Here is a 14,243-nt window from a genome sequence, read left to right as displayed (position 1 = left end):
ATTATGACCCAATACCCGTGCTTCAAACAGTTCAAAATGAATATTGAGGTGTTCGGTAAGATAATTTCGGGTTCAGGAGCATAACCAAACATAGAGGGCACATCAACTCATGTGACCCTCATGACCTGTGAACAACTTCTATTGTTCTCCCTTTGATGAATATTTAGCATTACATTAAATCTATACTAACAGCATTAACGTTGGTATGTTCAGGAGATGCCTTCGAGAATCCACGTATCCTATACCAGTATGAGAGTGAGTGAGTCAGTTTCGTTTCACGCCGCTTTTAGCAATATTCCAGCAAAATCACTTCGGGGAACACCGGAAATGGGCTTACCCATGTGCGGAATCAAACCCGGTTCTTCGGCGTGACGAGCGAACTCTTTGGACAACTTGGCTACCCCACCGCCCCATTATACGGGTATAACCATTACATTGCTCATTATACATATTTCCTTATTAGTAGCGTAGGCAAATTCGAGCATTTGCAACACTTCTTAACAATAGACGTCGTTCTACCATTAAGCCAGTGAACATCGCCTAGCTTAATCAATTATCATCTGACGAAGGAGCAGGAAGTAGCTCTGAAACGTCGTATAAAGAATGAAAAGAACTTGTTTTCAATAAAACGTGTCATGTATTCGTAAATGAGTTAGTTGCATTTTACGCCTCTTATTTACAATACTCTAGCAATGTCACGGTGGTGGACATCATAAATGGGCTTCACACATTGCACCCATGTTGGTAATCAAACACGGGTCTTAGGGTTGACGAGTGCGTGATTTAACCACAAGGCTACCCCACCTGATTTGTGACCTGAGCTCTATGCACAGGACCACACACCACTACGTGAAATATAGTTTTACGTCGCTTTTGGCAATATTCCAGCAATATCACGACTTTTATATGTTACAGTCAATCTGTCAAACCAGTCATTTGCACAAATGCCGACAAACTATCGCGGATTTTATAGTGCTTGGCTTCTTCCTTACATATACTGGACAAAAATAGTTAGGGATATATGTAAATTTTGAAATTATGAATAATAATCTAATTATTCATTGACACACTGATAAAATATCAATCATAAAAATATCAATATCCCTAACTTATTTTGTCCAGTATATGTGATGTCCGTGTCTGAAGGTTAGTAACTTTGAAATATATTTCTCCGATTGTTTGGTTCGATTTATTCACCAAAATGAAACAAAATGGTATTTCCAAATGTTCCCATCATTTACAGCAAGGCTGGGCTGTTTACTGTCGGGGTTCGAGGTTAAAGGTGACCCAGACGGGAAAGTGATCACTGACAGCCTTTTGCTGAAAAGGAAAATACAATACAATATTCTCAGTACAAACAGAATGGATCAGGTTGCCATGGTAACTGTACTCTGATGGAGTTAGTAAATTTTTACACTGCTTTTAGCAAAATCACGGCGGGGACACCAGAAATAAGTTACGTACATTGTACCCATGTGGGGGAATCAATCCCGGGTTTTCGGAGTGACGAACTCGGGTTTGAACCCAGAATCCCGAACAATGTTGATAATGTTGATGGTGAAACGTAACTGGAGCCTGTTCCACAGTCCCTGAGCCACATTATTTTCCCTTCCGCCCAGCCTTTCCTGCAATAGGACCCGTAAGTCTCGCGAGGCGCTACTTCCGGTAATAGATTTCCTGCGACATGTATGTATTCAAGAACCAGTTCTGGTTCCAAATTGCGCGACCGCCAAATATGACTTTACTAGACTGGACCAAGTGTACTATTACGCTTGGCTGCACAGCTATTGGCAGATATGCACCTGTTATTTATGCAACATAGTCCAAGTGTTTTTGTAGCCTGATGCATGTCATAGTTTTCTGAGTCAGACAGCGGGTGTCGTGTATGTCTAGCCAGGACATGCCCCTTGTAACAGTGCTATCGCCATTACCGTAAAACGTTCTTTGTCACCGGAAGTACTAAATTCTCGCAAAGTGTCGTGACCTACTTACGGGCCCTATGCTAAAGCCTTAAATTAAGTCAAGATTTCCCATCTGAATCTCCTGATTTTCAATTTAAAAGGACTTATTTGTTATTCTCAAAATTAAATATTTTCAGAGACTAAGCGTCTGTCTAATGTAACTGTGATCAAGTTAGTATTTTTGATATTGTATCTTTTGGGAGTGAAAGCATTACTAGAAAAACGAGAAAACTAGATTTGTAGACCAAAGAATTTAAGGATTTAAACACGATGTCAAGTCATTCTTTTGTGTTGTGTCATCGTGTCGAGTTGTGTCAATTCTTTCGAGATCGTATCCCAATTGCGGAGATTGCAATTGAAGTTCATGCTGTTGATTCCTCTGTTGTCTGGTCAAGACTCGACTATTTACACACCGCCGCCATATATCTGGAATATTGCTGAGTGAGGCGTAAAATCCGAGTCAGGCTATGTCATTCTGTCATGTCGTATCAACCTGTTTTGTGGTATCATCATGATACTTCCTATGAGATATCATATCTTGATAGGACGTGTCTTATTGTGTCATAGTCTGATGCCATGTTGTAATGCAGAGTGATGTGTCAATCTTCATATCATATATCATGTTATGTCATTCTCATGTCATGTCATGCTGCCAAGCAGGGTATTATTGTGTCATCTCGTTGGTCCTCCTCTGTTGTGAAGGCGGTGGGGCAACCTAATGGAACAAACGTTCGCTAGTCACACCGATTCCCCACATAGGTTACAATTGAACGGTGGGGTATCCCAGTGGTTAATGCGTTCGCTGGTCACGCCGAAGACCCGGGTTCGATTGCCCACATGGGTACAATATGTGAAGCCAATTTCTGGTGTCCCCCGCTGTGATATTGCTGGAATATTGCTAAAAGCCGCGTAAAACTAAACTCACTCACTCACTCCTCAGTTGTGAGTTGAACCTACCTGTTCTTGTGTGAGCCCAAACTCAGCCCCGAAGTCCTCCCTTTGATAGGCTACCACGTGACTTTCCAACTCAGGACCAGCTATGACGATCCTGGAGGAAAAGATGAAGGCAGACTGTCAGTCAAATATCCATTAACGTTCAATGACAAAATAATACCATTATTCATTTCACCTGTAGCCTTGAAAGTGAAATATGTTTTAAAATATTTTAATTTTTTTTTTCTTAACTCCGGCTACAAATAGAAACCTGTCAAGATATGTATTGGTTGATTTGAAATATTATATATACCGCCTTCGTGGTGTAGTGGTTAGAGCGTCCGCCCGGAGAGAGGAAGGGTGCGGGTTCGATCCCCGACCGCGTCATACCAAAAGACGTTAAAATATGGTACTTGTTGGTCCCCGCCTGGCGCTCGGCATTAATGGGTACAACAAGGACTGGTCGGCTCGGAGTCAGTATAATGTGTCTGAGTGGGGTATTCATGCTTCACTGCGGTATGGTATCTCAGTGGGCTAGCACTATAAAATCAGCTTAAGTCTGGGCTAGTACAAGCAGCCGCACATACACATACACACGCATGCACGTCGTCATATGAGCGAAATATTCTCAAGCACGACGTTAAACCCAATTTCACCTCACTTTGAAATATTATAGTTATAATCCATTCAATACCCGACTTAGGGAGCATGAATCTAGCAAATGACATGACATGCATGGACCAAGTCAGTCAACTTGACCACCCGGTGCCATAATTCGCATTTTGGTTCCTAACTGGATCAGTTAAAGCATGCCTCTTCCCTGTTCCTAGACAATGAGGTTTCAAATGACAAAACCTTTCAGTCCCATATTTATTTACATGGGACACAGAGAAAATGCGCATGTCTTACTGGAGATCTCTCTCTATATATTTTATATATGTAGGTATGACGTCAGCCCTCCTCCTCCTCATCGTAATTGTTATTATTCAAGATATACAATACAGATGTATGGAATGCGCACAATGACAGGGCGAGTTGCAATTCAGGCAGCTTTGCACTGAATTTCTGTAATATTTCTGTCTTATCAGTTAAATATGTAAGGGCGTATTCGGGACTCGAAACCATGATCAGTGGATACTGTCACGCCCAAGGGACGCAACTCAGCACACAGGAAAGGTGAACCATCTGCACTCTCTAGTAACAATAACAACAGCCAGGCAAAACCAACACCGAAGTGTTCACGCACCTGTCATAGGCGCAGTCGGTGTCAGAAGTCGTGGTGTCGACAACGTCACTGATCAGGGACCAAAAGGTCTTGGTGTCGTTGAATAGTTTAATGCTTGCCATTTCGGATTTTTTGACGTAGCTGCAGTCGGCGTTCATGTCGCCCATGATGACCACGTTCTGAAACAGCAAGGAGTGTCGGTAACCAAGTTGATATTTCGTTCTTCCTACTATCCATGGTAAATATTTCGGTTAACGATTCCCATTTTTTAATCTTTTTTCCCCATCTATTTAAAAATGCTTATACCCCTCGGCAATAGACCCTCACCCTAGAACACCGTTCAGCACCTTAGAGTGCCTTTATGTTAAACCATATAGTACGCGATACAAATTTTGCATATTATCATTATTCAGTATAGTTTATATTGTTAAGGGCACAGAATTCAGTTTGTTTTTTATAAAAGTAACGCCCTTGAACATCGCACTGAATGAAAATTAACAAACAAACATTGATTAACGATGGCGGGTACAACACGTTTCATGAGAAATATGTGATGTGGGTGTCAGAAAATCCAAGATGGACATATTAGATCAGTAACAGCCATCTTGGATTTTTGCTGACGGTATACCGACTAATATGGGGTATGTTGTTCTGCTCTCTGGTTGGTCAATCTCACTTTCATTCATTATATAACTGTTTACATAAAACAGGCACCACTACAATGAAGTAATGACAATACTTCAATAGTCAACAGACTATAGACCACGGGTAGAATAGCAACACGTCTGTGAATAATGACAGTAACTGTTAAGTGAACAAGAAGATGACCATCTAATAATTATTTTGCTCCGGGACTGAAATATGAATGATGTCGTGTTTCTGTGTGTTATAACATGTAACGTCACAGGCTGATTAGTCCGACGACGTCAAAGAGGTATCTTTACCTCTGTGCCGAAGGCGTCCTTGGTGTCAATGTAGACAGCTTTCATGGCTTGTAACTCATGGACGGCATCGTCAGGTCTGATGTGGACGCCAGTCAGAGCCATTCTCAGAACACCTGTCAGTTGATAACGTTATCAGGTAGTGCTAAAGGTGCAACACATTACATTCATAGAAACCTTTAACAATTAAGTGGAATAGGACCATTTTGACTATATAAGTTTACCCAAAGTCATTCTTGCATTAGAGTTGTTCGAAGGGAGTTATCTTGTACCTCTCTCAGGACACTTTAGATCTTTACCTGTGCCACTCTCTCTATCTGTACATATATCACATCTGGGTTAGAATTGGTCTTCAGCAACCCATATTTGTCATAAGAGGAAACTAACAGGGTCTGGTAGTCAGGCTCTGACTTGGTTGACACATGTCATCGTATCCCAAATGCGTAGATCGATGCTCACGCTGTTGATCACTGGATTGTCTGGTTCAGGCTCGAGTAAACACAGACCGCCGCCATGTAGCTGGAATATTGCTGAGTGCGGCGTGAAAGAACAAACACACAACAAAAAACCCAAACATCTTTCAGAATACTCATACTCTTTCTCTGTCTGTCCATCTCTCAGTACACTTTGTAGTCCAGGAGGAGGCAGCTGAAAAAATTCTAATCGTAACCTCCCCAGTACTGATTTTGTTTGACACTATTTTCAGTTAGTATGATGTCTTGGGCTCATGAAAAGGCCTGTAATACTCTCAGATTGTGGTATCAGGTTTCTTTTACAGGCCATTATATGTGGTGGGGGTCTGCGATCATTTTTGTCACATTTGGTTTGCTGAACGACAGCACCTCAAAGTTAATCATTAATAGTTTTACTACTATCAATCTGATCACTTTCATTTTGACTTCTGTGTACTGCTAAAGGACGTAGAAATTATTTGACATAATTTTGGTTTGAAAAAATATCAAAATGGCCGCCATTTTGTTTTGTCATGTTTTGCCTTCTCAGCACTTAAATTTACACACAAATGAACACCGAATGTTTCCATTTACATCCAAAGTTGATACTTTTATGTGTTTTGACACTTATTTCTCCTAGAGTAATGACTTGAGCACAAAAGAAGTCATTTTGTATGGTCATAGCATGGTAATTTAATGTTTTACAGCTTACCCTTTGAGACAGGGGTATTTTGCAATTCTCTGACTTTTCATGGAAATGTGTGAGTGATTTATTTAATGGCAGTTAACATTAGTTTTGTTACTAAAACAAGTTGTTTTTGTTTTCTCGTTACTTCTAGAGTGACGGCATGTTATTAGGAATGTTTACATATTACCCAGAATTCAAAATGGCCGCCAAAATGGCCGCCATTGTAGTTAAACTACATATACTTAGTGGAGGACTAAATTTGTACTGATATGAAATCCAAACAACTCATTTGATGTCTAATGTTTAATACAGTATAGGAATAGAGCTAAATTTCAATGATTAGGGTCAATCAAAGCTTCACACTCCTAAAATATTTGATGAAATAACATTATCCAAAAGTGTTTGAAAACTATGCTTCATGGCCGATAACTACGTATAAGATTTGGTTGTAGGTATTCAAATTGTTCTATCAGATAACTCTTAATCACTTTTGATACATCCATAAGCTTGCAATTAACCCTCCTTTTCACTTTCTTTCATTTCATATGTTACTTCATGTCACGGGTTAGAATTGATCTTCAATAACCCATGCTTGTCGTAAGAGGCGACTAACGGGATCTGGTTGTCAGGCTCGCTGACTGGGTTGACACATGTCATCGTATCCCAATTGCGCAGATTGATGTTCATGCTGTTGATCCCTGGATTGTCTGGTCCAGACTCGATTATTATTTGTTAAAAGTCGGAGAATTGCAAAAATACCCCTGTCTCAAAGAATAAGCTGTAAAACATTAAATTACCATGCTATGACCATACAAAATGACTTCTTTTGTGCCCAAGCCATCACTCTAGGAGAAATAAGTGTCAAAACACATCAAAAGTATCAACTTTGGATGTAAATGGAAACATTCGGTGTTCATTTGTGTGTAAATTTAAGTGCTGAGAAGGCAAAACACGACAAAACAAAATGGCGGCCATTTTGATATTTTTTTTTAAACCAAAATTATGTCAAATAATTTCTACGTCCTTTAGCAGTACACAGAAGTCAAAATGAAAGTGATCAGATTGATAGTAGTCAAACTATCAATGATTAACTTTGAGGAACTGTCGTTCAGCAAACCAAATGTGACGAAAATGATCGCAGACCCCCACCACATATAATGGCCTGTAAAAAAAACCTGATACCACAATCTGAGAGTATTACAGGCCTTTTCATGAGCCCAAGACATCATACTAACTGAAAATAGTGTCAAACAAAATCAGTACTGGGGAGGCTACGAAATCCTATTTCTAGGCCCCTTTTGAGATTCTCCTCCTGCCAGTACTACCAGTACTAACCTCCCCCGACTGTGTTGACTTCCACCAGAACACTGTAGGGTTCCCTCTCAAACACATCCGATGAGTCATTATACAACCTGGTGTCCACGACCTTCACCTTGTCTGTTCTGTAGACCATTCAGACACAATGTCATCAAATCCAAACTCTGAAACCTCTAGTTTAAAAGAGCAGTGGACAAAAGTGATGTTTTTGTATATATATGTGTATTTAACCGTACTCGATCGTTCAGCTAAAGTTATGAGATAATTTGCCACTTTAAAACTGAAATTGCCCTTCTCAATTCTGTCTGAGTATTATCAGGGTCGTCAGAGCTAGAGAAAACGTAACGGTAATAACTGACGTTAATGATCTCTGACAATACTACATTAATACTGTTTCAATACTTGGAGAGACATATACATGCGGGGTATTCTAAAGATGTTGACCGATTCCTAAACTTCAGACAAATACCAAGATTCCGTTCCGTTTCCGTCATTCACGGTTTACTCACTTGTAGTAATAGGCGTACTGCTCTTTGTACGAAGTACGCCCGAGTCTGGGGCTGGCGATATATGCGAACTGTTCGGCATTGTTGCTGGAAGAAATGAACCCGAGTAGTTTAACTTTTCTTACCTGGCCAGAAAAAATATTCAAGATAACAATATTGGTCCACCGTTTCAGTGTGGAAATTACGAAAGGTTCATGAGTGTATTTTTGTGGCATGAATTATATATTTCAGTAACATTTCTCGGTGCTGCTGGTTTTCTCTGAAATTCCACGTTTTCTAAATACACATAACATGAAGTAACGCGAAAATACTCGAAATTTCGAGAAGATAACTGAAGTAGCGAGCAAATTATCGAAGCAATGAGAAAATGATCGCAATTTCGAGACATTAATTGAAATAACCAAGAAATACTAGAAGCAACGAGAAAATTCGGGTTACAAAATTCAATGACAGCACGGAAGAAATTGAAATATGTATGACCTGAATATAAGATATGAAAGAGAACCAGCAGATTTGGCCAAGAAACACCAACATACGTTTCGTACAATTTACCTACATATTGGTTAGGGGTGACTATTGAGGTCTTAGGAACTATCGTGATGTCGATAGTCTATTGCAAGCAACTATTGCAATGTCGATAGTCTATTGCAAGCAACTATTGCGATGTCGATAGTCTATTGCAAGCAACTATTGTGATATTTCAACTTTCAAATAGAATCCAACAATCAGATAAATTGCCATTTTCTACCAACTTCGTTTACATCAAACTACTTAAACCATAAAATGTGTTAAGTTGTTTATTCTTTATAACTTTAAGGTCAGTATTGGTCAAGTTATCATGATGACTTCTTCATGACTGGTCACCTTTCAGTTTCAATAGAAAACATTTACTGTGTGTAAAGGTTGAACATGAAACAGTTGACAGGTAGATATGTTTTAATTTTAACAACATGAAGATGTCAACAGACTCAACTGATTTAAAGAAAACAATAACCTTTCGTCACTGTGAAAGTATCAATAAATCTCACAAACAAACCTGTCAGCAGATAATTTGGTAACTCAAGTTGAAAGATAGGTTAACATAATTGGCAAATGGCAATATTTCCCATTAACTCTGATTTTACTCAAATAGTGTGATGAAGGCAGATAATAGTTCATTTTTAATCTTGGTTTCCAACTTTACAATTCTTCTTTAGAAACAAGAGTCTGTCCACATGTGCAGATTTAAGAGTCTGCTAGTCCAGCCATCAGTTGTGGGTGAAACATTCTCAGCACAGGAAACATCATTCCTGACCTCAGTCTCTTACAACATGGGCAAGGCAGTATCTGAGAAATACTGTCGCGACGGGATTGTGTAACGTGGTTCCAAAACTCTCAACGTGTTCCTAAACCCATCATTTTGGAATGAATGGCCGCAAATTTTTCACAATAAATTCAAAAATGGCTGCCGAAATGTCTCTTGCTCGTTTTGACGAGCGAACGCATAAGCCACTGGCCTTACCAACATCTACTGTGTTTGAATAAGCAGGCCATGAACCTCAATGCTGAAGCCTATTTCTGGTGTCACCCGTCGTGATATTGCTGGAATATTGCTAAAAACGGCGTAAAACTAAACTCACTCACTCAATACAGATATCACATAAAACGCAAATACATGTATGTTTAAATATCAAAAGCTATGATGATATATCAACTCCTCCCCAACGCACTCTATGCGCTCATTACTTCACTCACGTGTTGAGCAGGTCGAGAAGTTGCACCATACATTCTCCACTCTTCTGACGGATCTCCTGCACAAGCATGACGTCATAGGTGGAGATAATCTGCAATTCACAACATGCCGGGCTAACATATATATTCCCCCATCAACTTCAAGTTTACTAAATTTTTATAGCTCCATTTTCTCTCAGCCGAGCTCCATCCGTGCTTTGCTTTGAAATTATCATCAGTGGCCCAGTCGCTGGGGCATGTTTCCCGAGTAAGTCTGTCAAAGTCCTATTGTAGTGTTAAGCCTTGATCTCTATAAAGATTAGAAGGTTTTCACCTCCTCAATTAATTATTTTAATTCATGAATACTAAACAGCACTATGTTGACAGTTATTGCAGAAGTACATGCATATCTCATATGCGAAACGTGTGTGTTTTTTATTTGGTTGTTGCAATTTTCCAGCTGTATGACAGCGCGTTGTAAATAATCGAGGATAGGGCAGAAGACCCAGTGACTAAAGACCATGAGCATTGGTGTTCGCAACTGGGATGCGATGACGTGCCTAGACTAAGTCAGCGAGCCTGGCCACCCGATCCGTTAGTCGCCTCTTGCAACATATTGGTTGCTGAAGATCAGATGTAACCCGAATCTTCACGTGTGCATAAATTATGATGTAAACAGATATCACACTGATCATTACATTTGAAATGTTGATTTCATTGGCTCGTAGAAATACCGTTGAATATGTATCTCAAGAATCAACGATATAAGGTACCCTTGCTGTTATATTTGATAGCAAAGGAAAAGAATGATTCATGAGCTTTTCTGTTCTTAAAGGACACTAAAACAGAAGACTGTAATATAACTGAATCTGTTGTCTGAAATTTTGAGACTAATGAACTTTGCCTCGGGTTGACGTTAATTCTGTCAGTGTAAGTACGTTATCAAACAATTAACACCAATCGATTTAAGTAGCGAAAATCCGGATTCTGTAATATACTCAACCAAATTAAAAACTTGACACTTGTGAAACTGAATACCACCTGGAAGTCTTATGTGTATTATGATGAAAGAGGTTTACGCTAATATTGGTCTGTTCATATGAAATGTGTTCGATTGGGCTTAAGCCGGGGAGCGGTAAGGCCAGTCCATGACATGAAAATGTGAGAACTGCAGTACGAGACGTAACGTTGTCATGTTGAAATGGCAGAAATGTTGAATGGCAGAAGGGTTGGGGTTAAACTGGGGTTTGTGACATTCATTGCCCATATGTACACAAAGAACTTAATTAAACACCCAATATATTTTTGCAATGAAGGACGTGAAGGTCCGGGTTAGAGCTGGTCTTCAGTAACCCCTGCTTGTCGTAAGAGACGACTAACGGGATCGGGTGGTCAGGCTCGCTGGCTTGGTTGACACATGTCATCGGTTCCCAATTGCGTAGGTCGATGCTCATGATGTTGATCACTGAATTGTCTGGTCCAGACTCGATTATTTACAGACCGCCGCCATATAGCTGGAATATTGCTGAGTGCGGCGTAAAACTAAACTCACTCACTCATCACATACATACAACTTCTCGTGGTGACCACAATGGAAAGACATGCGTTTCTGACTTGTATGATGCTTAAAAAAAAACCGGCAAGATGATTGGAATCCATGTTGATCATGATGATAAAGGCTCGTTTAAGACAAACACCATGTCTGTTCAAGTATGGCCCTGGAATGTTTAATGTTGAAATCATTGATGAATATGAACATTTAAAATGTCATTTTGTGTGTCTTACACGATTCAAGGTCAATACCAAGCGTAACCTCCATTTGACTGTATGACAGCCAGCACACTCCTCCTCATACCCGTGTCAGCCTCCTGATCTTCGGACTACACCGTTCCTTGTGTGAAGCAGCTTCCGGTTGGGTCAGGTTCTGCACAGGAGGATCCCTTTGTTGCACACGACGACCAATCGACGACCAATCTCAGATATGCCCCAATGAGTAAAGATCGGGGTTCATTCAATCGTGAGATATGTCAGGGGGTGCTTAACTAAGTTCTTTGTATACATTTTCGTGTGTCTCTTGATTTGGACATCCGACTTGTCCTCTATTTGAAAATACGGTTTGAAAATGTCAACTCTTCTACTCCCAGTGCAAGGATACCTCGCGTAAAAAACCCCGATATAATTTGCTAGAGCACCCGTGAATGCATTCACTTCCCACAGAGGTTACTCCTGTCATATCTTCCTACGTAACCTCTGTTCTAATACGGCCCTTTCATGGTGTGAGCGTTCAAGACTCGTGATTGGAGGCAATCAGATTTAGTTGTGCAATCAGCGACGTTGTTTCAAAAGTGATCATTCGCAAGGCCTCGGTAATTTCCGTATGCTTCGAAAAAACTAAACTTCTTCCCCTGCGCGATGCGCAAACGTTTCTTCTAGACAGAACTCAGTCATGTTATGGCGGATCAGTGGCGTCTCCATCGCCCTCGTTGACAACGGACAAGCTAGCCATTAAACGTCTTGTGTGTAACATCAACACAAGTCCCCGGCAGATGGGGGATATTTGTGGCCCCACATTTGCTTGTGTTAGTCAAGTTGAATCTAAGTCGATGTAACACGTGTTCTCATTGGATAGAAAGAAGGGAGATAATTCGTGTTGCGATCTTTTGCCGCTAGGGGATTTTACGAGAACCGGGAAATATGGCCGTATTAGAACAGAGGTTCGTAGGAAGATATGACAAGTAACCTCTGTGGGAAGAGAATGCCGTGAATGTTGCATGTCTGCGGACCCATCGTAAACGTTGACCAAGATGAGTGCGTCAGGATAGGTCCTGAGTATGGTCGTCTAGTTCTGACACCTGCCGTCCACATGGTCTGTGCTGCTGTCTGCCGTAACAAAACGGTTACGTTATCTGGTTTGAACATAATCTTGGTGTGGCATTGGGCGATCGGCAACGGTGTCCGTATGACTGACTGACTGAGTTTGGTTTTACGCCCCTTTTAGCAATATTCCAGCAACATCACGGCGGGGGATACCAGAAATGGGCTTTACACAATGTACCCATCTGGGAATTCGAACCCGGGTCTTCGGCGTGATGAACCAACGCTTTAACCACGAGGCTACCCCACCGCCCCGTCCGTATGATGCACACGGATCTCCCACCGCCCCGGTAAAGTAAAGTACATATTCTGGTACTTTTGTTGGGATTCGAACCTTAATCGCCAGCACACAAAGTCATCCACCGCGGCTTCCATAAAATGGTACTAGAATCTGTACTTTACTAAGAAATTGTAACCCCAAATATAACATATGCTGCATTTTTTACGGTTTATGGTGCTTAGATATTTCATGGGTGTCACAAGACATTTTTAAACAGCCTACATGTCATTACAGTGTGTATGGCACAACAACAAACTGAACGGAATTAAACCCTCACAATTGTTACCAATTTTATGACTGTCACGTTTTTAATTATGTTGAGTATATTTAAGGCTTCTGAACGTTCTTCGGCATGAAACAATTGACACTAATCGCTCAATGTAGCCAAATCCCAGCCAAAATTGTGAATATCAGCAACATACAGTTCAGTACCCAAGACGATGTTCCCCACAATTGGAATATTCACCTGTAACATTGCTATGTGCGGTGCTAAAGAACATTACACATTACCTAGTTGACAGTACTCCTTGCAGACTGGTTTGAAAAAGTCCCTTTAAGTGTCCTCTTTTATGTCAACGCTCTTTGATCCAAAACGAATTTCTCATAAGGTAATAAAGTATTGTCTATTGTCTAAGACACGACTTATTGGACCGAATGGTCAGACTCAGTGGCTCGGTTGATGACGTTTAAATGTACTCCTACGGTAGCGATAGTTGCTCTTCATATTTACCCCTGGATTGTCTGGTACAGACTCGATTATTTACAGGCTTTCGTCACATAGTTTGAATGTTGCTGTGTGATGCATTATTTAATAAAACGGATCATTACCTTTCTGATAGTTTCCATGACTTCAGGTTTGCTTGCCTTTGTCTTGCCGAACGTCTGGATGTTAAACACTCCAACCCTGAGGTCGGGGTTTTGGGTGGAGACCGGGGTAGGGGTGACAAGGGGGGCGCATGCCAGTAGCAGAACGATGGTGACCAACATCATGATAGCCGTAATGATTATCACCTGTCTTCAGCTGACACATCTGTGAGTACTGCACACCTGTTTACTTATATAGGACCTACATCCCTACGTCAACAGCTGTATCAATAAGCGGCAGGTAGGGGGCGCTACAGAAAAAAAAAATCAATGGTATAGCTGACCCAATAAATAAACCTCTGCAACTTGTCTAGCTGGGTCCTATTTACAAAGCGATCAGGCCATTTTGACCGTCTTATAAAGGAACATATATACACATTGAATAAAGTATAGCAACACCGCATATTTTTCTTAGTATCAATGCGTTACCGTTAACCATTGCAAAGGAACTTATACCAACCTCAATTTAACTTTCTATCTGGATAAACTAAC

At 40.6% G+C, this 14,243-nt stretch overlaps 1 protein-coding gene across 1 annotated transcript; it reads right to left on the bottom strand.

Moving 5' to 3' along the window:
* Positions 1–1,257: 1,257 nt before the first annotated feature.
* LOC124264922 (deoxyribonuclease-1-like) lies at positions 1,258–13,874 on the bottom strand. The gene is made up of 8 exons (XM_046699703.1): positions 13,716–13,874; positions 9,758–9,846; positions 8,027–8,110; positions 7,536–7,642; positions 5,064–5,176; positions 4,141–4,298; positions 2,919–3,009; positions 1,258–1,320 (listed from the first exon to the last, which is right to left on the bottom strand). The coding sequence occupies exons 1-8, from the start codon at positions 13,872–13,874 to the stop codon at positions 1,258–1,260; spliced, it is 864 nt and encodes a 287-aa protein (XP_046555659.1).
* Between the last annotated feature and the right edge of the window lie 369 nt (positions 13,875–14,243).

This window comes from Haliotis rubra, unplaced genomic scaffold (assembly GCF_003918875.1).
Source record: "Haliotis rubra isolate DU_JTF1 unplaced genomic scaffold, ASM391887v1 Scf95, whole genome shotgun sequence".
Classification (NCBI taxonomy): Eukaryota; Metazoa; Mollusca; class Gastropoda; order Lepetellida; family Haliotidae; genus Haliotis; species Haliotis rubra.
This window is presented reverse-complemented; position numbering and strand designations above follow the sequence as displayed.

What these genes read in the sequence shown, in the direction of transcription:
- LOC124264922 (XM_046699703.1), bottom strand. Translation starts at nt 13,874, where the DNA reads ATGTTGGTCACCATCGTTCTGCTACTGGCATGCGCCCCCCTTGTCACC. An exon ending in CTTCTCGACCTGCTCAACAC is followed by an intron (nt 8,111 to 9,757) that starts GTGAGTGAAGTA and finishes CATTTCTTCCAG; the next exon opens with CAACAATGCCGAACAGTTCG. An exon ending in CAGTACGCCTATTACTACAA is followed by an intron (nt 7,643 to 8,026) that starts GTGAGTAAACCG and finishes AATGGTCTACAG; the next exon opens with AACAGACAAGGTGAAGGTCG.